General features: G+C 38.8%; 1 protein-coding gene across 1 annotated transcript in view; it reads right to left on the reverse strand.

Annotated features, from left to right (window-relative positions):
- Positions 1-4692: 4692 nt before the first annotated feature.
- SLC15A5 (solute carrier family 15 member 5) overlaps positions 4693-26769 on the reverse strand; it is a 33286-nt gene continuing 11209 nt past the window's right edge. Inside the window, exons 5-9 of the mRNA XM_008934777.3 lie at positions 24360-24549; positions 19446-19634; positions 14967-15098; positions 6916-7024; positions 4693-5144 (exon numbers count right to left, since the gene is read on the reverse strand). Of these exons, the coding sequence (XP_008933025.3) occupies positions 5000-5144; positions 6916-7024; positions 14967-15098; positions 19446-19634; positions 24360-24549 (765 nt within the window). The 3' untranslated portion in view covers positions 4693-4999. The remainder of the gene's footprint in view (positions 5145-6915; positions 7025-14966; positions 15099-19445; positions 19635-24359; positions 24550-26769) is intronic.

Consider the following 26769-nt stretch of genomic DNA (forward strand, 5'->3'; position numbering starts at 1 on the left):
CGAAACACTGAAAAATCACTGTCAAAGCAGTTTCTTTCATTCTTTTTACCACTATTAGAACTGATTAACTAACTTTAAAGAGTCAGCACCAATACTAGTAAACTGCATAAGGTTCAGATGTCAACATTCTCTGAATCAAGGAAACCTATATTTAAAATTACAGACAAGACTGAAACCAGAATAATTTAAAGTACTAGACTAACAGTACTTTGGTGAGACTCACTAGGGACCAGGTAGAAAGGAAAAGGAAATCTTTATCGTATCCAGAACACGAGGAGACTTGTGATTTTTTTTTATTTATTTATTTTTTTAATCAAGATGAAATAAAAGCAGACTTTCAAAACATCCTCTAGAAGGTAGCTGCATTTGCCCTTGCCAAGGCAGTACATGTTAGAGCAAACAGACACCAAGCTTAAGTCTAAAAGCTTTAGTTCTGTGCAACTGTGCTCTAGAGCCACAAGGAAGGTAGGTGTTCTCCTACCTCGTCTTTCTAGCTCAGAGTTTCCAGAGGAACTGAGTAAGACTGATTTTGGTAACTAGTGGGTCATGCACCTCTTCCTGCCATCACTGTGAGAAAGCAGGTGTTTCTAGAAAATTTACAAGAACTTTCAAGATGCAATAGTAGCTTCAACTAAAAGAAGGGGAGGGAAATCCAGCACAGGCCTAGACAGTTTAATGCCCTAAAATTATCTCCAGAGTTTTTTAATCAGACAAACTCAGGGTTCTTTACAGAAAAAAAAAAAAAAAAAAAAAGAATTCTGAATGTTATTCTTCCTTTCATACCTAGGGAATCTGATTGAAACAAATTAAATAACTTGCACGAGGACACTCAAAGTCTGTGTAATGTCTGATCTGGGTTCTACCTTCTGACTACTACTGCTGAATCTTAACAACTCCCTCTTTCCTCCACAAAGCTGCAGGCTTCAGCAAACAAAGCATTCCTTATAGCTAATTGGTATTACATAGAAACTCAACTGCTCTTATTTACAAAACTACAGATTTATGTCAGGCAAAGCCAATTATGCTTAATGTTTAAACTATTGCAGGTGCTCAGTGACATTGTTGCTAGGCAGTAGAAGTGAAATTGCTCTTTTAATGCATCTTGTTCCAACTGGGAGCATGTGTTTTATCATCAGTGCAAACTTAACAGATGGAGATCTTAATCCTCTCCAGTGAGTTTTCTTCCCTCTCCCGCACTCAAAATGGTGTCCCATCCATTTAGGCTTAACTGAGGTGCTCAGTGAACTGTCTGGGACAGAACTTGAATTTTTTGTGTGTGTGTGTGTACATGAATACAGTATAAAAGACACATTTAACCACATTAAAAAGAAACCCCCAAACTGTACCAGCAGTAACCAGCAATACACCTGGCTATTCAAGGCTAGTGATGACCTCTGCAGAGCACAGCACCTACTCAAATAGTTATAAACCAGAGCTGCACAAAAGCAACTTCTTCCAACGTCAAGGCTGAATCTAGAGTCTTTTATACTAATTTCACTCTGTGCTGAGAGATTTAGAAAATTTAGGCAGCATTCAAATAGAAAACTGAACTGGGATGTTTCTGGTTCCTAACCTCACTCAGGAGGCCACTTTTTCCACAATACATCTCAAAATTAATCTTTTATGTTGGGAATTAAAACATTCATATCTTGGATTTGCTTGGTGCAAAGCCATACAGAACATCAACAGGTGACTTCAAATACAAGCAATCAGACCTGAGTGTTTTGTTATCTCCCTTGAAAACTGCCAAATATCTGAAATGCTGAACAACAGAAGGCTATCCTAACATTTTCCACCTGCTTATTATATCATTTCATATGTGCACACATCTCCTTATTTTTTTCTGTCCTCTAATTTTTTCTACTGTATTAAACCATGTGAAAAGCAGCTTCTTCCAAAGTCAAGACCAAACCTATAGAGCCCTTTACACTGATTTCACTGTGTGCCGGTGCAAGATTTATAAAATTTCGGCAGTGCTCTGAACGTACAAAGGATTCCATCAGCTTTGTATTGGAGTCCCAGATGCTGCACTTTGAGAAGCATCCCTGTCTGTTGGTTTTAACTGCTAAATTGCCCTGTCATAACAGCAAGCATGATTGATAGACTTTTGCATGTAGCTTCCTCTGCACCAGCAACCGAAATAAGTCAAAATCCAGTGATCAGTGCCTCCTTTTCTTTTTACCATCCATCTAAAAGGCCAAATTCTTTATTAAATCTGATAGAAAAAGCATCCCTCTAGTCTCTGTGAAGAAGGCAGAGAGCTGTATTTATCCCAAAGCCCATTCTGATCCCTACCTTCCAGAGTACCTCTTTATGAAGGCTGCCCAACTGCTTCCTTCATTGCTGAAAGCCTTTCTTGCATGATTGCATGCCAGACAAGTCCTATCCAGGGAGTTAACTAATCCTCTTTTTCTTGCAGAATGATCTTCATCAAACAATTCAACTGCAGTAGCTGCATTCTATTATCTGCTTTCATCTATTCTTGCATTTTGATTTCTGAGTTAAAAAAAAAAAAAAAAGAAAAACTGATCTGAGGAAGTTTGAGGTCGTTTGGCCTGAGAATGCATCGGGGGAACACTATCTTGAAATAAGGTTAGATTTCTCATTCTCCTGTTCTCAGTGTGAATGGTTCCACACTGCTGTTATTTTTGCAGTTAAAAAAAATAAAATTATCATTAGGTGTTAAAAGCATTTTCAGCCCAATTATATCCACTTAGATTTTACTCTTTTATTACATAGTTCTTCTCCTCTTGTGTATAACTCTCAAATGCATTGGCAGCAACCACATACCTCTGTCAGCAGACTCCAGACAGTATTTTTGTAACTCTTCTGTGCCAACACAAAGGTCAAGTCAAATATTCAAGAATCTCTCAGGGAAGACACTAGGAATTTTCATGGCTTAAACAATTATTGCAATACAAATACATTTTAGAAAATAGTACCTTACAAGCAAACAACTCTCAAGCGTGGCCGGTAAATTTACTCAAATATGTGGAAATTAGTCTGCCCCCCACTTTGTGGTGCCCTCAGAGAATAGATCCTTCAGCCTCTCCTCTCACAGCCCCAGCTCCAGCCCAGCTTGTGCAGCCACTTCTGGAGGAAGAGTCTGTCCCTTGCTGGCAAGAGCCAGGGCAAGGCAAGCAGGCAGCCTTGTTTCCCCCACCCCACTTCTTACAGGGCAAACAGGGAGTTGTACACTCAGCTCTGCCATCAGGGCACGACATCCCCCACTCAGTCAGAAAGCAGATCTTTGACAGGGATGATCATTTCAGATAAAACTCGGAGAAAGATATACTTACTTCTTCCATCTCCACCGGCGCTTCCCAGGATTCTTTTTTTTTTTTTTTACCACAAAGATATTAAACAAGTTCCACAAAAATCTCACTTCCAGATGGGTACTTCTTTCTACAGTATCTGTTGCCAGCTGGGCTTTAATGGGTCCCTCAGCCACCTCGTAGCTCTCCTGCTGACCCTGATCTCCATCTTCACAAGTTATTTCCCATGGGACATATGTCAAATGCTTTACTGAAATCAATGTACATCATCTCTACTATGTTTTGTTTAGAAAATGAGCTCTCATTACACAGACATTAAGGTAATCTGTCAAATCTACCTTTGATACATCTGCATTGCATTTGAACCATTTTTTTTTTAAATCTCATGACTAGAAATATATTTTTTTAAATAATTAAATACTAGTGAGATCAAACTAAGTGTTCCTTGCTGCCTTCCTTCCTACTTCTTAGGTGTATTTACTACATCTTGCTCCCACTTCCACAATGGCCAACCCAAAGTTACAGCATAAAATATGGTCAATGGTGGAGAAGTGATTTCTTTTACCAGCTCTTTTATAGTTTCAGCTCACAAACTGCCCTGTATCACTTAATTACATTCTTTTAATGTAGTTTCTCTTGTGATAGAGCATTCCTCATATCTAGCAAGCATTAGACTTAACTACCAGTTCCATTATGTACATCTTGATATCAAAGTGCTCCTTTAGTTTATGAGTTTGATATGTTTCCTTATGACCTAAATACTCCACTTCAATTCTCACTCTTTTTAGTAATATGACTTTTAAAAAGAAATGTTAAGTGCTAGATTAGCATCTCTCACAATAACATAATCAGCCAATCAACAAAGATTTTTTTGTAGATCTTTAAACTAGAATGCATTTTACTAATAATTTTTTCACCCCATTTCCAACTGCATCTACCCTTTCCCAATCTTTTTTCCTAATTAAATTCAACTCCTGAAACTGGGCTACAATTCATAATTTTGATGTAAATAAATTCTAGTCTCCAGTTCTCCTCCTATCATTTTTCTTTATGTCATCCTTTATGGATGGCAAATCTCACAGTGCTTCTGCCAGATAAGACTGGATGCCTGGGCATTAATTTTTCATGGCACAGTTTATGGACTGATGCCTGGTATACAGTATCTAGTACATTTTTGGTAGATCTCCAGGCAATTTGCAAGGAAGATTGCAAAGTGTGGCCGTGTCCATTTTAGTGACATGCAAACTAAAGCAACTGGCAGAAGGCTGAGTAGCAGATCAGCAGCAGATCCAAGAGCAGCACACGAGTCTCCCACCTTTGCAAGTATCAACCAGCCAATACCAGACTCCAAAATCACTTGTAAATGTAAATACTGTCGCAAAGTAATTTGCTAAACAAATGAATGCATGTTTATTAATTTTGAACCATTCCTAAGTACAAATATATGTGGATACCTATCTCCATATAGACATTAAAAGCCTCTCCCCATTAACCATGCCAAGCAGTGAGCTCTCCTTCTCCTCAGTGTGAATTATGACAGTTCAGCCTCCTACAAGGTAAAATCTCGTGACAAATGCTATTTTGTAAACTTATAAATAACATTGTTATTCATCAGATAATTCACAAGTACATAGGTGGTTCCGCTTAAGTATGCTAGGTAATTTATCATCAGAAAGTTAGTGGATAACACAATCAAAATTTAGTCAAACAAGGGTGAAATTTTATCAGATTTTTTTCATAGGAGAAAAAATGGGAGAACTTTCCAGGACAGAATCATAATGCTTGACAGCTTTTCCATGCTTCAAAAGTTTTTCTCCAGAAAGACTTCCTCTGAATTCACTGGTGTAATCCTCATGCAGTTTGTTGTATCTGGGGGAGATGATAGGGAAGGAAAATACCAAAATAATCATCCTTTCAGGTATTAGCTTCACCCATTGTTTATTAGGCATTATTTTTCAAGGTACAGTGCCTTCTGAGTCCTGGAGTTCTAGGCAGTCAAAAAAACAGGACAGTGATATGCATCTTCCTAGAACCTTTCAGATCTGCAGGATGAGATGTGCCAAACTGGATACAGATGTTAATAATACCTGTACTGTGCCTTTTTAATGAATTTAAAAAATAAACATGTCTTTTTCCTCAGAGAAATTTTAGTATATTTTTCTAATTCAGAGTTTTAAAGCCTGATTTCTCCCACACGTAATCAGCGTTTGTCTGAATGGTCCTCACCCTTTTTTTTCTCCCCTCTGGGAGAATTCTTATTCAGCACAAAATGAAACAATTACATTTGACCTCAAAAACCTTATTTTTTTTAGGTTTTGGTTTTCTTATTGAGAAATGAAGTGCCTTGGTTCTGAAGTGAAATACTGATTTGAAATAATTTTTTTAAAAACTTTTTTTTCCCTTACTCTTAGGAAGACACATTTCCTCAAAAGCATGTTAAGTTGTGGAAAATTTTTTTATTGAGTTGAATCCAATTTTATGTCAACTTTTTGACTACCAAAACCTTTTATTTTCAGCAGTAAATGTCACAAATGAAAATTTCATTTTACGGAAGAATAAAATCGCATTTCATAAGAGGAATACAAAGTACATGCAGGAGAAACTTTTTTAGTTGTGGCTCAGGTCACATTTAAAATAAGAGAATTGCATTGAAAGAATTGACAAGATGCTACAGTAAACTTTGGTGCTGCAAAGTTGGTGCTAAATGTAATGGAAAAAGCAATACTTTTGTCAAGAGCTCTAGAAGTGCACTACCCTTGTAAGTTTTCCATTACTGTCATCCTCAAATCCCTACTTCACAAAGGTTTCTGAAGGATTTCCATAGAACTGCCCCCCAGTGTCTAAGAGTGAATGCCATTTGCACGTGACCCTTCCCACTCCCGGTGACACAGGTTGCTTCCCTCCCTCTTCTTGACTTCAAATATTACTAATAATGCTGACAACAGAGCTAACTGTGATGAATGTTTTGGAATATGGAAGGCAGGCTGACTTTCAAACCACCCTGGACGTAAGAGGGGACGGCAGCTGCGAGTTCCTTGCAGTTTACAGGTGACATACAGGGATTAAACCTACGCTCTATAGGGAGCTTCAAATTGCTTCCTGAGTGGGGGCTGAGAAATTCTGTTCTCTCCAGCAGAAAGTTGTTTTCATCCCATGCCCAGTAGAGTGTCAGAAAACCTTGCAGTGTGCTGTTGAAACCACTGCATACAGCATGAACCTGTAGTGGTCTGGTGCTTTCTTACCACCCCTCTGACTACTGTCCTGGACTAAAGGTGTAAGTTTGTTGAGATGACTGTATTGTTTTCTATAAATTGGTACAAAGCCAAGTGCAGTGGAAGTCAGTTCCATGGCCAAGATATCTTTGTGCTCCTATCTAAACTCCATGCCAAAATATTTACACCTTTCTGTAAAGAATATGACCCTCTTCTTTTAGACATTTTTAAATTAATAAGACCCCTTAAGTATTTAAGGCTAATGACACCAGTCTTTTCTGTTTAACCTTACCACATTTTTGTTGTGAAATCTCTGTTCACATATCTATCACTACCAATACTTAATTACACACTGGTTTACAGGTTCTACAAGAATTTCTACCCACACCTACAAATGAAATGTCAAGTTTTCGTTTTCTTACACATACCTGTGTGCAATGGTCCAGAACCCCAGGGTGTTCACCATCATTAAGGAAGCCAAGAAGAAGAAGAATCTCTCCAATTTACCTTCATGCAGCAAGTGTGGAAACCAGTTGCCTGGTAAAGTAGACATTTGAAGCAGAATTAGTTTGCCTTGCAGCAAGAGACATGGCTCATATGGAAGACACAAAGATAACTTTGTGTAAGACACAACCCCAGCAGGTGCTCTGAACCCCCCTGTAGATGTTTATACAGACTTCATTCTCACAGCACCTACGTGGGGGTTTTTTTGAGTCTACAGTGTATGTTTGCTCTTGCTTTGGAGATGGGCAACAGAGACCTAAAGAAACTAAAGAACCTTCCTAATGAATCTGAAGTGTACTGGAAAACCTAATTCTGCACAGCTACTCCTGCAATGTTTGGGCCACCTTCCCTCTGTATTATCCTGTGCACACAGCTAAATGAATGTTAAATGTGAAAGTTTTAGAAATAAGGTGGCCAGTAGAAATCCTTATTCATATCTTTCATGCTTTTAATAGATTCTCCTTAACAAAAAAAAATTTAAAAAACCCCAAAACATGAGAAGCATTTGCTTGGTGCCTCCATTACCAAGATGCCATCTGACACTTTACCTTTCTTTATAGCTGCCTTTAGCAACACATTCTTCTCTTGCATGCAGTGTTTATTTGCATGAATCAGATCCTTTTGTACCAAAGCTTTTGGCAATAGTGTCTGGGACATTTTGGCAGCCTCCATTCAGCAGAGGACAGAACCATCTGGGTGCACGAAGAGGCTTCCCTGCCTCGCAGGTATACCTGTGTGCTTCAGTTTGCAGCTGCATTGCTTTCAGTGTTCATTGCAACAGGTCTGCAAACAAGCTCAGATGGTAAATAACTATGGAAATCAAAAAGCTTAAAAAAGAAAGCCAGCCCCAGTCAGTCTGCAACTGAACACAGTAAGCACCTGAAGTACCATAACCAACTACAGTAAAAACATAAAACCAAACTGAAAAGGAAGACAGAAACTGAAATTACAGAATATCAGAGACCTATACAGTGCTGTAATGACCACTTCCATAATTTGGAAATATAGAATATTTATTGCCTTTGAAGAAGGCAGATAGACTGTCTTCATTAGCAATTAATGAAGAAATACAGAATGTGAAGCAGGTGGTGCTGAAAATGCAATGTCCACACAATCCACAGCTCAGGGGGGGTTCACATCAGACCAGTTCCCACTAACAGCTGGAACATATCAGATATGAGCATTCCTTTAGCTCCATCCAAAAGGAATGCACTTGTTTTTATGCTCCAAGATCATTCTACAATGCAAATCAGAGATGATCAGGAGATTCAGATTAAAAGCACACTCCTGATCTGCACTAAAATACCACCATTAATATGCCCAAAGTCACCTTTCTTTGCTACATCCAAGTCTGGTATCAAATCCTGCCGATCTAAATAGTGTGGCTATTCACCTCTTGAATGACCTAAAGAGGAGAGGAGGAAAGCCAGCTTTCTTGCCACAGCTGTGCTGCACAAACCTGTTAGCCTTAACCAATCTTCTGGCCACTAATGCCATCTTTAGCCATCAAATGCCAACCTTAACTTGTCATTATTTTTCTAATTAGAGAAAAAGAGCAGTTCCACAACACAGGAGAGACCGAAGCCAAAGAATTACAACCCCCTCCCCAACACGCCTTCGTGTATTTACATTTTTTCGTCTTCCCTCCACGTCTTAGAGTTTTAAACATGTTTCTTTTCAAAGCCTTTGCCTTTATCTTAACAGAGAACAACTGCCATCCGTGCAGCAGTTTTCCCAAACCCCTCTGCAGTTCTCCCCGTGCCACCTTACCCTCCTGCCTGTCTCAGAGCAGCACCACCTCACCTCCGCCTGCGCCGCTCCCCTTGTAGCGCCTTCTCAGAGTGAGTTTTAAAACGTGTCATTTAACACCGTAAGTCGACCGAGCTCCTAGGTGCTGTAACTCCATTTTAGCAGCTTATAAACTTTTACTGTCATAATTCACAATCAGGTAGTTTTTCGTTTCCCAGCCCCCAGTGGCCAATAGAAGTCAGGGAGGGAGAGCGCGTGGAGCTGGTGGAAGAGGGAGCGGGCACGGGGTTCGGTGCTACGGCTTGTCAAAGCAGAGTTCACACTGCCTGCTAGGTTATTCACATTGGCCAGGCTGCCTTTATGAGCAGCAGGAGCTCTTTAATGGGATGGCATTTAAAATGGAACCTGAACAGAAAGCATGTACTTGAAAACTAGCACCGAGCGATAAAAACAAACAAATAAGTAAAGATAATTTAGCAGTTTCTAAGAGAATAGGGTGAAACGGACCTTTGAAACTGTCTTACCACTAGTGAAGGCACCAGATGGAAGCACGGAAAGGGGGAAGTGTTGGAGGGGGTAGGAGGGCAGCCTGGCAAGCAGGAGATCTGGGTTCTGCTCCCGCTTCACCACCAGTCTCCTCCATGGCCTCAGTCAAAGATCATTGCTCTGTCTCTTCCTTCCTTCTTCTACTTATAGCTAGTGTGTAAACAGCAAGGCCAGGATAATGACACAGAGCTTTTGGAAAACCCTCTAGTATAAATGAGCAACAGCATAGGTAGGGACAAAATTGGATTGGGCAGGGTAAGGCTCTAGCTGCCATAGCACACACGCTTTCCCTCTCGTTTCCTGCTCCCTCCAAAGCAAGAGGACTTTTCCTTTCATAGAAGGGCAATAAGGTTTGTCAGGGGTGTTCTTTTCTACAGAGGAACAAGGATGGCAGCAGTCCTAGGATAGCCAGACTGTAATCCTACTGCCAATATGCATTTTCATCAGTGGACGCAGCAAAGATTAATGTAACTATTTCCTATTTTCAGCTGAAAATATTTACTTCTCACTCTTTTTTCTTCCATTTTCCCTTTTAAATAAAAGTTTTTCCATGAAAGAGGGGATTAACCTGAACTACATTTACTTCTACTTACACTCTCTTTACAGAGAATCCTCTGCTGGCAGGAAGCCTTGGGAGAACAGTCATCAGTGCTAAAATATCACCCATGTGTTTCAGTCACCAAAACTCCCTTTAGATGCTTTCACCCCTTACCCCACTTACACCTTCCAAAAGCTGCCTGCAGACTCCAGTACCCTCCACTGACCAGGTCTGGGGTTCATACCTTCAGGATCTTACTCTCAGCCATGAACACCAGGCACTTAATGGATCAGCTTGTTTGTTTTTGTTGGAGTGAAGCACCCTGGGCACTGCTGTCTTTCAATAGTCCAGCACTTTCTCGTCCTTGAATCAGCATGTGATATGCTAACAACTCACTTTCCCCCAAAAGGGACTGCCTTTGGGTTCTGTCAGTCCTTTACTTTTCTATGGAGATTGCCAACAGAAGTGCCAATTACAAGGTTGGTTTGTCACATGGATAATTGCTCACTGGGAATTAATTTTCTACAACAAGCTTTTGATTTCCATTTTTATTCCAACAATGGAAATACTTTGTAGCATGAATCACCACAAAGAATCAGAAGTTTCCTTTAGTTCGCATATATTTTAAAGAGACTTTTCTTACTGGTTAGAGGTGAACTGGGTTCGTATTTTACAGCAAATTTAGAACAAATTAGAAGTTAAGTCTTAGCACTGTCAGTTCCTCAAGCCTGCTCTACCATCATGGAAATGAAGTACCAGGTGAACTTTCACTGACATTTTGCAGTCCTATCAATTTTGTATTCAAATTGCTCAGTTAGTACAAGAAAAAGGAATATTACATAACACCAAAACACGTGATCCTACCAAAAACAGGCAGAGGTGTAGGTGAAGCAGAGATTAGAACATGGACAAAAACTTGCCTGGGCTGATTCTGGTGGATGACTGACAGCAACAAGCTGCTGGCACTATTAGCCACCAAAGAAGATGCAGAAAAGGTTGTAAGCCAAACTTAACAAATACTAGTGCACACAGTGTATCTCTTACTAGGATGGCACCCTTGGAGAGCTCAAGGGAAGGCCCAAAGTTGCACAGGAAGGCATTCAGTTGTTTTTACTGAATGACACCATAGTATTTTATTGTAGAGAAAACACTGGAAACAAAGCAAAACAGTCTCATGCCAGAAGTCAGTCTATTCAGTACCATTCCTGCATTTTTCCATCTATCCAGTAACCTAGACTATGATTACAGAAAAAAATTATTTCATATCTTAGAAAAGGTTTGTATTGCCTTCAATCATTTCATCAACTTAGTGGGCATGTATTTAGTGTTTAATCATATCCAAATTAAAGTCTCAATCTGCCTCTAATCCTTATTAGCTAAGTAGGCATCAGTGGACACCACCATCTGGACTGTAAGAAATACCCTTTAGCTTTATCATCTTTGGTATTTAGAATCACACAAGGCTCCAAATGAAAAAAAAAAAAAGCCACAAAACAAAACACAAAAAGCCCACAAAAAAACACAACCAAAAAAAGCCAACAAACCCAAACCACAGAAAAAAAAACCCAACGATTCTCTAAATACTGTGTCTGGGGCAATTTCCTTCCTCTGACCTTCTTTATTTTTGTTTCTTTCTTACATATTTATATTATTATTTTTAGAGAAATGTATTCTGAAATGATTGGCATAGGAGGACAGGTTTTGTCTTGCATCTTCTTCCGTTAAAATGTTAGGAGAGGTAAGAGATCCAAAAGAAAGCAGTTTCCCAGCTTGTACTGAAAATATCACTGTCACCCATCATCTGTTTGCACTCGTCAGATTTTTAAAAAAAGTCTTATTTTATCATATTCACACCATCCTCCATAGATGCGTTAAAAATGATTAATGCAGCTTTGACTGACTGATATCTGATCAACTTTGCCAATAAAAAAACCCAAATAAAATTCTAAACCAGTGACACGAGATAGGATATAAAAAAGTTTAAATTTTGTCAACACCCTCTGTGCTTCAACACTTCAAAATACACATTGGAGGATCTACTTTGCTGCAGAAACATGGCAAACGTGGTCTCATTGCTTAGAGATGGGAGAACCAGAAATAGTCTTGGCTCAGGTTTTAGTTGGGACAAGACAAAAAGCATTCATAGCCCAGGAGTCACACACTAAACCTTGTTAAATCTTGCAAAACCGTTGCATGAACACTATCTTCTCTTTCAGAAAATGAGAAAGAACTTTCAATATAAATAAACTAGCTGGGCTTTTTTAGGAACAAACAAAATAAAAAGCTGAAAAGAACCTGACCAGATGTCAGTAATGAGAGCTTAATTTGTGTAACTGGACTGTAATTTAACCCAAGAGAGGACACAGTTTTATTCCCTAAATCACTATCATCCTTAGAAGGTTCAATAGGTAACCATTAGACTTTATAAATTTTAAAATTATTATTTTTCTGATCTTTAGTTTTTCCTCACAAGCACCAAAGAACACTGTAAGAAGCCCAGTGGAAGAGCTGGAAAAAATACAGATGGAACAGAAGAATTTTGTTCATAACAGTTCCTACCAAACCAGGAGAACAACAAAACCAAGCCTAAAATGTTTCTTTGGTTTTCTCACAGTCTGTACCCAGCTACAGAAGTCTGACCCCAAACCTACTTTGATTGAAGAGTCAGCTGGACAAAAGTCTATCTGGGATGAGTAGAGGAATATACTGTCTTCAGTCTGAAGCATTGTAACACAAATGAGGATGCAGGAATATCTCCATCTTTTACAGACTGTGAATTGCATGAATTATGGTAATTTGGAATAATTAATCTTATTCAAGCAAGGAACACTGGGAAAGAGATAACTTGTGAAATTCCACTTATTTTTAAGAGTAAAAAGTGAGAGCCTAATAACATGTTGTTTACATACTAATAAGGAAAGCATCCTCTAACACTCTTGTAACTGGAGCAGCAGGGCAAACACTGAACATTTTTCACTTAGTGTTTTCTAAAGCCTTTCGAGTTTTCAGAGGACATTTCTTATTTAGGGGTTTATTCAGTCCCATTACGGCACCTTAATCTGAATATAGACTGTCACTGAATCCCTGGGAAATTTAAGAGTGACTTTTGCTCAGGTTAATGGTGGGGTCAGTTCCACCCACAGGAACAGCAGGTCTGACAAAGTTAAACAAAGACATATTTATAGTGCCTTTTTTTTTTGCTCAAATCTAAGTAGAGGAGTCTGCTATATGTAAGAGTGATCAGGATTTTAGCCAGAACACTTCTCAGTTTGCTCAAGAATCTTGAGTGAAAGGGGTGAGAACATGGCAACTGCATCCTGTGGAGAATTTGGAGAGTTCAGCCTTCTCGATCCCAGACAGGATAAGAATTTGAAATCTCTGTTAAAACAACATTTCTGGCAAGGAATGAGCATTTTCTTTTTTGAAACAATTGAATGATTTCACACAGAATTACAGCAAAAGAATAAGTCACCTTGATAGAAAGCTAGACAAAAATGTCCTGAATTGAAAACCAAATGCAAAAATTGTTTTCCTTTATCGCTTTGTATAAAAATACTCACTAATAAATTAATTACATAATAGTGACACAACATAGGCAAAATATTTTGGTGCTGAAATTATGCCTAATTATTTTATAGTTGTTTATTTAATTATACCCAAAGTAAAACTGCAGTAAAATATGTCAGTTTTACTGAATATTTCAACTTTATAGAAATTGATAATTTCCATACTTCAGGGGGAGGAGAGTAAAAAAAGACAGCAACATAGTCTTTCTTAAACTGTTTGTTCATTGAACCTGTATTATACTGAACCCATAGTACACAATGAAAAACAATCTGTTCCACTGTGGGACATTCAAGGAGCTCACTTCTCCACACTGGATGCCTTGGTACTTAATAGCTCTTTGCCTGATTCATTTCTGTAAACATTCCTGTTTTTTACCCATCTCTAGGTGATGTTTTTATACCTCATAATAAAATTTTAATTGAATTTTTAACTTAAAACAAGCACTGCATGTCAAAGCATTATTTGTTTGTTCAGATCTTGCAAGTAGGAATAAAAATTTCCTGTCATCCTTGCAAAATACCCACTTTCCCCTGTTTTGAAAATACATGATTCTTTACATAGGAAAGAGAAGAACCCAAAACTTAACCCTGAGCAGTTGCAAAATTCTGCAGCCGTGGTAATTGCAGTGGTGTCATGCACTGGGGCCAGGAGCTGTGCTCTCTCAGAGAACAGTTCTCTGTAACACAGTACCAAAAGAGCTTATCAATGGAAAGCATCTTCAGAAGTACTGCCTCAGCAAGTGAAACTATTTCAGACATGAACAAAGGGATCCTTGTCCCTCGGTTCAAGTGCTCAAGTGCTTTACTTTTTAAATTTACTTATGAAACAAGTCTTTTCTGTATTGAACAAAGATTCATCAGCAAAGGAAAAATGACTAAGAAATTCTTGGCTCATCTTGAAAGTCAGCAACCCAGAAAAAACTCCAGTTCAGGGCTTACACTAAATTCACCTCAACAGGCTGAATCTGAAATAACTCCTTTTGAAACAGGAAGTTCTCTGGGAATTGCAGTATTCACCTGCAAAAGGGTGAGATCATATTTTCACTGAATCTGGTTCTTCCAATAGCTAGGCAAGGGAAATAATGTAAAGAAAGCAAGAGAAAAGTAATGGGTCCAGGAGAACCAGTTCCCTAGACAGCCTTGAAACACTCAATTCACTTCTTTTCCCTGTGATTCTGTGGAACAGTCAGGAATGCATGTTCTCCATCCTTTAAAGCACAGATCTTCCTCTCATGGCCAGAGGTTTCCACATGAGTGTGAATAACGTGAACTTATGAACATAAAAAGGTTCTTCCTAGCCAATTTATTTTCTTGTCTCCCAGAGCAGAAGTACAGAGATTGGATATGAGGACTTCCTGCGAGATGCCATCCTCTAATTATTCCAACTATCAAAACTAAGATGACTCATTAAAATTGGATGAATACAGTTGGAAGGCTATTTCCTATCTTAATTCCATCTTAATTGTGAGAGCAAATCAATGAGACTTTGGCATCTCCTTTAATTCTGCTGCCTAATTCTCCAAATCAATAATATGAGAAAACTGCTCCGCAACACCAATCATGAGCATCCTCTTACCTTGAGTGCCTGCGTGGGCTGTCTGAACAAAGAAAGCTCCCATAAAGCAGCCAGCTCCATTAAAGAGAGCTAAAAAGTGCATGGAAATCCCTCTGATTCTTTCAGGCACGAGCCGGAATGAAAGTAAGGCACCTTGGAAAGGAAACAGATACAGTTACAGGTTAAAAAAAGCAAAAAAAAAAAGAAAGAAAGAAAGAAGTAAATTATGTCAGAAGGTAGATAAGACAGAAAAATATCTCGAAGCATCTGTAATAGAGAATTTCCATATTTTACACGGAGAATGTACTTGCTGCAGAAGAGCAATCAGATGTGTTAGCATGTACCCTATTAACAAAGCATTATCTAAACTGCTTAAGTGAATCTCTAATAAACTACAGCTTGTACAACTATCAGTGTTCCACAAGTACACAAGGATTTTTCACCCCTATAGCTGCTTTCACCTTTTAAAACCTCAGGCATAAGCAAGACCAGAGAAACACCACCATGGTCAGTAAGCATGAAGACAAGGGGTGTGATATTTAACTGCAGAAGACCAGGAACTCCTAGGCCAGAGCCAATGCAGTGCTGCCCCTACTAAATACTTCAGAAATCTAGAGCTCTCTGTTAACTTGGACAGCTACCTTGCTCTTTACCTTAAAGCTGGACAGTGCTCCTCCCCAGAAGAGCAGTTCCCCAGACTCACAGGATAATTTTTAAGACATCCTTCTTCGTTTTTTTTTTTTTGCCAGAAGGCTATGCCAGAAGGCTATACCAGAAGAAGCAACAGCTTTGGTACTGAGGAGAAGCTGTAGCATGCTGTTGTAGCATAGATGACTACAAATAATCCCCCCAGCTGCAATTTGGCTAAAGTAGGTTACAGTAACAGCAAGACTTTATAATAGCTGGTTTTTTCAAGTATTTTCCCCTGATTATCAGTAACCTCTCTTTCCTAATTTCATACCTTAAACCCTCATCCACACTTGCTTGCCAAGCCCCAGTGCCTCCCAACCTGCTTTATTAGTTGAATTTGCATGACCTCTAGCTTGAAAAACATGCTGTAGAGGATCCTCTTTGGATGTTGAGTAGCCTGAAACATCTCTGAATACAAATGAAACTTTGCAATCACCACCTTTCACCCTTTGTAACTTGAATGTCCAAATAAGAGCTTTGGAAACATACTAAAGAAAAAAACACCATGGAGAGTGTTTTCTTCCTTATTCACAAGAAGAACCAAAAGCTTGAGGGCAAGTGAAAGCAACTGAGCCTGGGACATCATCTATAGATGCAACAACACAGTCTGAAACATCATACAGTCAGTGTCCTGGCTAATCTGAATCACTAAGACTAAAAAGTTTTTGGTTATACCTCTCTTCTAAAAACAAGGGTCAGATTCAGCCTGGGCAATTGCATCCTCCTTACCTAAATTGGCCCTGTTGTTTCAGTTGCATACTGCAGTAAAACTATTAAAGAGCTGCTGCATGTCACCCTGGAGACTATTGCATTTCATTGGTGGGCAAAGCAATCCCAAATATAGCCTCTAACAGAGCTGTTTGCTACAAGGCTTCCCGTTTCTAAGTGTTTTGAGACACATTGATGACGATACTCTTTCAGCACTTCAGCAAGCACTGATTTCTTTTAAATCATTGAACCTTAAAAAAGACTGGTTTCCTAGTTAAAACTGAGGGTTACAAATTCAGCCTGGCAAAGGACTGTGAGATCTTACATTCTAACACTGTGGAGGAGAGCAATATCATTATTTTGTTTTTAAATACTACCTTAGTGGTAGGGGAACATTAAATGATGATATTATTCTAAGAGATGTTCATGTCACCTGAAGCAGATGATTTTACAAAACTCCTGTCAACAGGATAATGAAATATGTTGTATAAACATAATTCTAAGTATCAGGGACCAAATCATAGATTGGCTTGAGTTGGAAGGGACCTTAAAGATCATCTAGTTCCAACACCTCTGCCATGGGCAAGGACATTTCCCTCTAGACCAGGTTGCTCAGAGCCCCATCCAACACTGCCAGGGATGGAGCATCCACAACTTCTCTGGGCATACTATCCCAGGCCTCACCTCCCTTATAGTAAAGAATATTTTACTAACATCTTATCTAAACCTACTCTCAGTTTGAAGTTGTTCTCCCTTGTCCTGTCACTACATGCCCTTGTAAATGGTCTCTCTCCATCTTTCTTGTAGGTTCCCTTGAAATACCGGAATGACACAATCAGGTCAACCTGAAGCCTTCTCTTTTCCAGTCTGAACAGTCCTAATAAAAGAGGTGCTAATGAAGATAAAGAGTTTAATATGCCAAATCTAACTTCTCTAACCAAGCACTTCAGAAATGAGATAACTCCTTTCTTCCCTCTGATTACAAGTGTGAACATTTCTGTCTTCAACTCGGATCATGTACTTTCAGGTTAAGTAAATTATTATGATAATTGAATTTGACCTTCTGCATAGGAAAGGCAGTAAAATTTCAGGAAAGCTGGAACAACTATTTAAGTGTCTAGGCTGTCACTAACATCCACAGAGATCCACTGAATGGTTCCTGAAAGGCAATTCAGTTCACACTGAAGTAGAAACCTGGAGCTCAGTTCAGAAGCCTGAACACAGATGCTTAGTGCTGCCAGATGTGCTTCAGTGAACCTCAGCCATCTGCTTGGGGGTGTGATCAGACATGGTGCAAGACTTGTGGGAAAAACCATGTTCTTCTCCAGCAGCACCTGGGGTAACAGAGACTGTGAAGATCCTGCTTGTCCAGCGTGCATGGCCGAGATACTCCATGACAAACGGGGCCAGACATCTGTGTGGGCAAGGGAATGGAGACCAGCATCCCCATCAGCTACAGCAATAATCTGCTTTAGGCATCTACCTTTAGTTTTCTGTATGCAAGTCTCAAGTTTAGACTTAGTCCCATTTACCTGGGTTCTTAAATCACGCCTCTAACTGCAGCTCTTAGCAAGATGCTTAATCTTTACTTAAATGGGTAAAGATGGCTTTTCTTCTTAAGAAATTCTAATCACAATCCTTTAAAAAGATCTCTAAAAAAGAAAAAAAAAACCTAGGATGGAGTTTTATTTCTTTTCTAAAGGCTAATGTCATCTTCCAGTCACTGGACTTCAGCTGTGTCTCGGTGTGCTGGATTAAAAAGCTTTATTCTAACAGCAGTATTCTTCTCATGCTTTTGCATGAGAAGACTGTAAGCAAGTCACCTTCTAACCTTTTTTTTTTGTTAAGCTAAACAGAGAAGGTCACAGTTTTCAGTTACACTTAGCCTGTAACCTAGAAACCAAATTACCTGCCTAGAAACTTGTCTCAGTTAAGTACTTGAGAGCTATCAGATGAAGAGGCATTATGAAAGTGCTAAGTATTTAAAACTAGGGAAAATTACCTTTTTAGTGACAGACTGCGACCCACAGCTTTCAGTAGTCTTAGAGTATAAGAACAAAGCTGAGACACTGAAGTTATTTCCTGCTCTTAAATAAAAAGCTGAACATTTCTGGGGTTGTACTGGAACAAGAGACACTCAATCCATCGAATTAAATGCCTGCAGAGATCAGCCAGTCAATTACTTTACCTGTGTCTCTAAGTGAATGTTGCTTACATTATTTTTATAATACTTTTTTTTTGAAGCTCTGCAAGGTAAAACACTGGTAAACACTCTTCATGCTCCTCAGAAGAAAATAAGCCTCAGAAATGTCAGTGTAGACATGGAAAAGTAAATAATGGAAGGTAAAAAAGTTCAGACTCACAATCAAGAGTATGACTACATAATGTATGGATGGCAGACAAGCTGAGCTCTGCCTGTGCTCTGAAGAACAGGAGTGTTTATCTCTGGCTGCATGTCACAAGTTAAGGTGTGATGATCTGTGGAGGCATGTTCTGATGACTCCTGATTGGACCACTAACAAAAATTTTGCATCTGCCTACAACATTCTCTAGGTGAGTCAGTTGAATTGTGTTACCTGCCCACATGTTCTCTGTGTTGGTGAAAAACACGTAATAATTCTATTTGCTGGGTCCACAAATGGAAAGTGTTGAGCTAAATTGCTTCACCTCGCTTTGACTGTGACCTTTAAGGTGGTCACAGACCATAACCAGAGTTTAGCTGTCCTGTGTATTTTTGTTCTGTCTCAATAAAATCATCACAGAAGAGTTCAGGTCAGAAGGGACCTCAGGAGCTCATCCAGTCCAGCCCCTGCCTGTAGCAGGTTCAGCTTCAAGGCCAAACAGTGGATTGCACACCCCAGGGACCTGACTGGACTGTGCTATCTTCCAGTTAATCTGGAACAATATCATTGCTCATTCTGAGTTACAGCCAGCAAAGACAAATTGTGCTTCTCCGAAGCAGGTAAAGCACAGATCTGCTCATTAAGCCCATGGAAGAGAGCCAGAGATAAAATATCAAACAACTGTAACTATATTTAGGCAGCTGATATAATTCTCCACGAGTCAGGACACTCTTGCTTTAGCCTACTAGGTTTTACTTACAGGAGGGAGTTACCAAGGCTTCAGCCACTCCAAGGAGGATGTACTGAGGAGCTAAGTGGAAGCAAGGCATGGAGGAGACCAGGAGAACCTCCTCAGAAAGTGTCTGCTCCACCTGAGGGAAATGCTTTCGGTGTATTTCAGAGAAGCCAGCGACCATCACGGAGAGTGCAGCGGATAAGTGACCTACAACTGAGCAAAGAGCACAGAGAGCATTTGCCAAGGCTGCAGTACAGGATCTTCATGTGTTTATAATGAAGTAAACTCCTAAGAAATGCAATAATAAATTCCTTCCCCCGCCCCAAAACATTCTTTCTGAACACCTAAACATGAATATGGTAAAGGAACAACAGCTCAGCACAGAAAGAACTTAAGAATGTGGAATAATTGAGGGAGAGGAAAAACTTTTCTGAAGACCAAAGTCACAAAGAACAGCTTTTTACTTTTTTTTTGAAGATTGAAGGAGGTAAGAAAGAAGGAGAGAAAGAAAAGGCAAATGTCCTTCCAGATATCACAAGAGACTGGGTAGGAAAGACTATCAAGCAGCAGGAAATTCTCCTACTTAAGCAGCAGTAAGATTCTGAAATACACATTAAAGCCGTAAACTTTAACCATTTGTTTTCTATTTAAAAAGAAGCAGTGCAGGTACTCAAAATACTAGATTTCTAAGGCTGAAAGCCATGGCAGATAGGAGAGGAAAAGATTAGTTGTGCATATCACACCTCAGGAGATCAAGGATTCCTACCTTTTCTCCTTTTCGTCCACTTTAGAGCTCCCTTGAACTACTCTAGAAAGTTTGTTTATAGTGCATTTGCTGGACTTTTAAACATTTCAGGATGAGATCTGCTTTAGTGGGAGAGTTCATCTCCAGCTTTCTAAGAGTTTACACATGAGCTGTGAGACCACAGTTGCCTCCTGCCTTTCTCAGCTGTCTTGAAGCAGTATTGCCACATGATCTGTAACACACTGGATCCCCAAAACATTTCAATATACCACTGCACATCCAACTCATGGAGTCTTACACCTGCCTCAGTGGCAAGGCAAAAGTGCAAGCACTGCACAAACACACAGGACCAGAAAACCCCCAACCCCATGTGTTCAGCCTCATAATGCATGATAAAAGGTTCTAAAACTCAGATGAACACTTCGCCCATTGTATAGAGGATGCAATTTAAATGTGTTTTTTTGTATTTCTTGATCTTGACAGTATGAAATGGCTGCAGCCTCTCAGAAAAGAGACACACAAAGCAAGCACAGTTTTCAAGTAAGTCTCTGAACCTGAAACATGTATATTTCTTATGGTTTGAACTCCCACTTATTTTAATCAAATTTCTGATTTGTCAGCATTTCTAAGCCATAATGTGAGGAGAATTTGGTTTCTTTTGACAGTTTTGGCTCAAATACTTGGACTATGTTTTTCTTTCAAAGCCTCCTCTGACTTCATGACTGATAATTGTTACACTTATTAGATTTGACGTCAACATTAAAAAGCTTTTGTTTCATATCATATTTATAACAATATAAACTTTTTCTTTTTGGGTGTCAGTATGGAAGAGGTGGAAAACTCATATAGCTAATTGGCCTTAGCCTTGTTGTGTTTTTGCAGGCCTCTGTGTTTCTTCTCTCAGCACCAAACTCACACCCTTCCACCAGCACAGTTTTCCTGCATTTCCACAGCTTTAAATATCCTTCCCAATGCCTAACCTGAGCCTTGGAAGCTGTTTTGCTGTTAAGGCTCCTCTAGTGCTTAATGAGAACATCAGTGAATTATTGCTTGAAAATTGATGACAGGAGGGAATTCAACAGCATTTTCTAACCAATGCAGCTTGTCAAAGCCAGGTATAAAGCCCTCAAGGAGCTTCTTGTAACCTGCCAAAGCAAGAGCTCTCCTAGTGAAAAATTATGTTGGTACTAAAGAAACCTGAAGCAGTTCAGTATTACTACACAGTTCTATACTTGAAGCATTTTCCCTACAAAAAGCCAATTCATTTCAGAAAAAGTAAACTGTGAATGCCCAACAATTTTAATTTTAATCTTTTAAGGTTTTATGTGGCAGAGGAAGAAACCAAGAGACTTGGAGATCTGGTTTTCCTAACTCTTCTCCCTTCAGTTCTGTTTGAAACAAGCAGCTAGAATGACCACTTGAGGCTTTGGCTTTCCAGTTTTAGTAATATTTGGGGGTGATTCTAGGACAAGGTTCTTTATGTTATCTGGGGACTAAGGTTGTTTTGGACCTTTGTGAGTCCTGATCTCACATCCTGAATTGTACAGGTTAAAAAGCTTTCCTAGAATTAATACTTGTTCAAACTAGAATGTCTTTAGGGATAAATGGTCATCATGAACTTCCAAATCACCTCAAATAGACATTGGACTGGAGGCTTGCTTTTGTGTCCTGTATGGAGAGCTGTTCTCCATGTCACTCATGGATGGAGTAAATCCAAGACTAAGACAACATTTCAGTATAGTCAGCCATTAAGAATATTACAGAAAGAACTTCTATGGCTCAGGTGTTTTATCTAGAACCTCCTGCCTGTAGCTGATGCACACACCAGACACACAGTTTCAGTTCTCTACTGAATCTTCTGCATTATTGACTGAATCAAGCAGCATCAAATATAAACCAAAAAAAACCCCAAACAAACCCATCTCAACAATCAAAAAACCCACAGACAACTAAGAAACTGGAAAAACCCCAAGTCTACCAACTATTAGTGTTTTTCGTAAAGAGGTCCAGATATTCAACATATTTGGGACACAGTCTAAATTCATGTTAAGATTTTAATGTTTTTTAGGTCATACCTAATTTACAAATAGACCAACAACTAGAGAGAAACTAACAGATTACAGTTTTCATATAGACCCTTAATAGAGAACAATCAGATATTTCAGTTCAACATTGTCTGTATGGTTCATCCTTGAAAACTGTTATTCTTAACATACTGAGAATTTACAGAAAACTGCTGAAATTCCTTCCTCTTACAAGAGTTGAATTAAAATATAGTTATAGGCTGGGTTAACACCAACTGCCTATTTATACTTCCAATTTTGTTCCTGAAAATAATTGTGAACTTAATTAACTGTTGGCAAAAATATTGGCACTTAGAGGTCCACCATATTTGCAGGTGCAGTCATATACTTGGATATGTGAAGCCATTGCCTGTACTCACAGGTATTTTTATGCCTCAGGTAATTTATCACCTCTAACAGGAGGCTATTTTAATAAATGAAGCTATTAAGAATAAACCACTGCATATATTCTACTGCTGTTCAACATAAGAGGATAGAACATTAATACTAACTTGGAAATTTCCATAGTTTAAAAGAAAATGATTATCTGAACGTGCTTTTTGTGTTTTAATGCAGATGTTATTTTTAAAACTAGGGTAATTGCAACCTGCTGTGTTATATGCTTCTGGTTTGTATAAAACTTAATAACACTCTTAATTAGGCTAATTTAGTCAGATTAATACCTCTGTGTGTGTCAGTACTCACTGTGCTGCCTGCCATGGGGCATTGAATTAATAGCAGCACACTGAGAAAATAGTGGTTTATAAATATTTTCATCTGAGATTTGTGGTGCAGACTGGAAGATAAAAAATGTAGGAAGTTTAATGAGGGTGTCTATGAAAGGGAATAGTTTTAAGTGAATAAAGAATGGAAGCTGATTTTCTGGTGGTACTACGTGTAGCTGACATCAAAAAAGGGTCACAGAGGATCCCTCCAAATCACTTATGTTCTGTAGAACATAAGAGGTTTGGGGATAATTAAAAGTCAAATAAATAAAAATAAAAAAAATCACATCAGTGTCTACAGAAGGAGGCCCAACCCCTACTAAAGTGACCATTGCTTCTAGACCATGAATTGCTCTGAAATGAGTGCCAAACTCCAACCCTGAGGTTACAACAGTTACTGCTGGAAGCACTGGGACTCACAACAGGCAAGACTTCTTTTTACCACTGTGAGAAAGAGAGATAACACTTCACCTTTGGAGATCCCTTTTTGTTTTAGGCATGTTTCAGTTAAGGATTTTAATAATCAAATTGCTAAACACCTGAACAATTATCCCATACCAGGTATTTTAACGAAAATTCTAGTACTGGAGAGGAAAGCTGTGCCTCTCCAAGTAACCTTCCACCTGTGAAATGTTCAGCCTTTCCAGTGGGAACAGCAGCCTAGTGATACACACCCATTTGTCTTGCATGGTTGTCTGCATGTTTTCTTTTGCTCATCAGTTCTAAAAACACCCATTGCAGATACACACTTAGACTAGATACTTTTGTTTCTCTTGTGATACAACTGCAGAATCTGGAAGAAACTGTGCTAGTGATAATACAATTTCCCTCTTATGAGCTGCAGTCCTAACAACAATGCAGTTATAGTGTAAAAAATAGCAGAAAAACAAAGCCTCTCTTCATAACCTACTTATTTAAATCCAAACTCACCATTTTGAGCAACACACATTTATCCAGTATCAGAGAGCAATTAACTAAAGGACTTTTTCTTTTCCAAAAGAGACTTTCAACGTAAATTAACTTTCCAAAAATGGATAAACAAACATATAGAAGATAACCAAGTCAGAGTAATTCTCAAGACAAAATAGTTAATATCACTTCTCTCCAATCCTAGGATGACTTGTAGTTATTTTTTGTGTGCCTCAAAATTTTTTATTGGTCAGAAGCATCTGCCTCTGTCCTACACAAAAACCATGCATTTTTTTTCTTGATTTCTAGTATGTGTTTCCAGGACTTTCAATAATTCCTTTGAAACATATTTACCTCTGAGCATCATCCCAAAACAAGTCCATCTTAATATCTATAGCCAGAAATAGTTGTATAGGATCATCCATCATACTGAAATTTCTCTTTCAGAAGCAGAAAACAAAGTAAAACTGTATAAACACGTGGATTTTATACATACCAATGTAAATTGTTGGAGAATGTCCAGTGTCCTTGGAACTAAAGAGACATGAGGAGTTAATGCATTCCAACACAGGAACAAGAATCAGTAGGGGCACAATGCTTATCACATTCATTGCTGCAATTGGGAAGACAAATCCGCTGAAGTGCAAGTTGGAATTCATGGTTTGGAGATAATATCCTGAAGGAATCTGTATTGAAGGATAGAACCCCACTCCATTAGTATACCAGGTCTCTTTTGTGGTTGAGATTTTTACTATATTTGGAAATTTCTCAGACATTTTTCCATCTGAAGAAGTCACATTAAATCAAACACCTGCTGGCCAAAAGGAATGACCATTCATGAAGGAAGCCTTTCAGATAGTGACAATATCATTCTCTGCCAGAATGTAACATTGTCCCTCTATAACATTTTCTCCTGAGTTTAACAGTTCAAAGCAACAGTTGGAGAATTTATTTGACCACCCCTAGTTAGAGCTATTAGCCAATACACCAAATGGCCTAATAATTTAGTCTCTTTGCCCAGACAGTGTTTAACAGAACAGAATCTTAGAATAGCAAGATGCAGAGGATTTAATCCTAGAATAGCCAAATTTTGAACTTCTGATTGTGTGCTCAAGGTGAGAGTTTTTCTCAAGACACTCTTGCCAGCACATGGCTTTAAAAGCTATGAGGAATGAAAATTTTGCCACAGCCTTACAACCAGCTTAATGCAACTCAGAGCCATAGCAGTTATACAGAGGACTTCCTTTTGCTCCTGGGAACTGAAAACTGAACCCAAAAAGAGGTAGATGAGGAGCCCACCAATGGCAGTCACCAGGGTATGCAGTTAAGTAGATTTGTAAGACTCTTTCACTACAAAAGCAGATAATTTCTCCTGCTTGTGTGAGGCTCTACAGAAGATCTGTTGAGTTTATTAAAAAAAAGAATAAAATCAAAACCCCGATGGCTTCTACCAACAGATTTTTCAGTTCTGGTGGGGGTTTGCTTGTTTGTTTGTTTTTTAAGGAAGCTTGATTAACTAATTTCATGTGCAGCAGGGAGCCATAATCCACTGCCTTTTACTGAAGGCAAACTCCAATTTGAGCAATTCACAGAGTACTGTCATGACAGAGCTTGAAGTAGAACTGGTTTCTTTACTCTGTTTCTGTTTTTAGTCAGTTCAGGATTCCTGCAGCATCCTGCACAGCTTTTCAGTATAACTGTTAACTTCAAACCCAGGTAGAATATTACTGCTTTGTAGCAGTCTGAAAATTAATGTATGGTTAGTAACTGAGCTCATGGAGGGTTTCTTATCAATGGTTATAGTTGACCCTGCTCACTGGGAGTTTGTTCAGTGCTAAGGAATTACTTAAATGATAGATCTTAATAAAAATATGAAAAAAACCTACATTCCACCTTCAAAAGAATATATAAATTGAAAAGGGAGAATAAATAGCAACAGAACTATGCAAGTTTAGAACTGAGCCAAATTTTGTTGGTTCCTTTTTTTTCCAATGCCTACTGCAAATAAGAATTGACTTCTTAATAGGAATTAAAATATCATCAACATGAATCACAGGCACTGAAAGCTGTTAAAAATATGAAGAAAACGCTCCTAATCTTCAAAAAAAGATATTGATCTATCTCTTATTCTAAGAAAGAGTCTTAAACTTACAGGAAATCCTGCTAAAGGAGTAAATATATTCTTTCAGCAGTGGAAATACTTCTATATTTTCTAGATTGTTATAAATTTCATCAATGATATTTGCTTAATTTTCATCTAGTCACTAAAGCATAACCTTGGTCAAATATATGTGTTTGCTGGTTTGGTAGGGGTTTTTTTTTGTTCGCTGGGGATTTTTTGTGCCTTTGGGGAGAGGGGGGTGTTGAGGAGGGAAGAGGAGATAAAATAAAGCAGATGGATGGGAACGTGGGATGATGGCAAGAGGAAGTGTCAGTGAAGCAGTATATGCCACATATTTGTACGAATTTCCTTAAGCAGCATTTTAACAGCAATAGGCAAAAATGAATTTCCGAGCCAGCTCATAAACCTGTTATTCCAGTTGCCAAAGGGTAAGCTACCTCGAACTCCTGCTTAGCCAGGATCATCCAGACAGAAAGGAATCCGAAGGAATCATGTCAGCTTAAGTGGCTTCTTGACACATTTACATTTATATAACATACACACACACTCAAAAGCGAAAAGAACCAGATAGCCTGACAGAGGGGCTGTGAAAGGACTGCTTCTTTCCACAAATGGAAAACCACCCACTTCCACTGTAGCTACAACAGCCACATAAGCCTGTCAAAACAGTAGGAGAAATATGCAACCAAAACAGCAAATAAAGTTTTCTGCCACTCTCCAGAAGTAAGTGAACATTTAATAAGCAGGAAAATTACATTTTTCAAGAAGAATACCGGGCCTGAGT

The sequence above is a fragment of the Manacus vitellinus genome, unplaced genomic scaffold (assembly GCF_001715985.3).
Source record: "Manacus vitellinus isolate BGI_N305 unplaced genomic scaffold, ASM171598v3 scaffold_5_pilon, whole genome shotgun sequence".
Classification (NCBI taxonomy): Eukaryota; Metazoa; Chordata; class Aves; order Passeriformes; family Pipridae; genus Manacus; species Manacus vitellinus.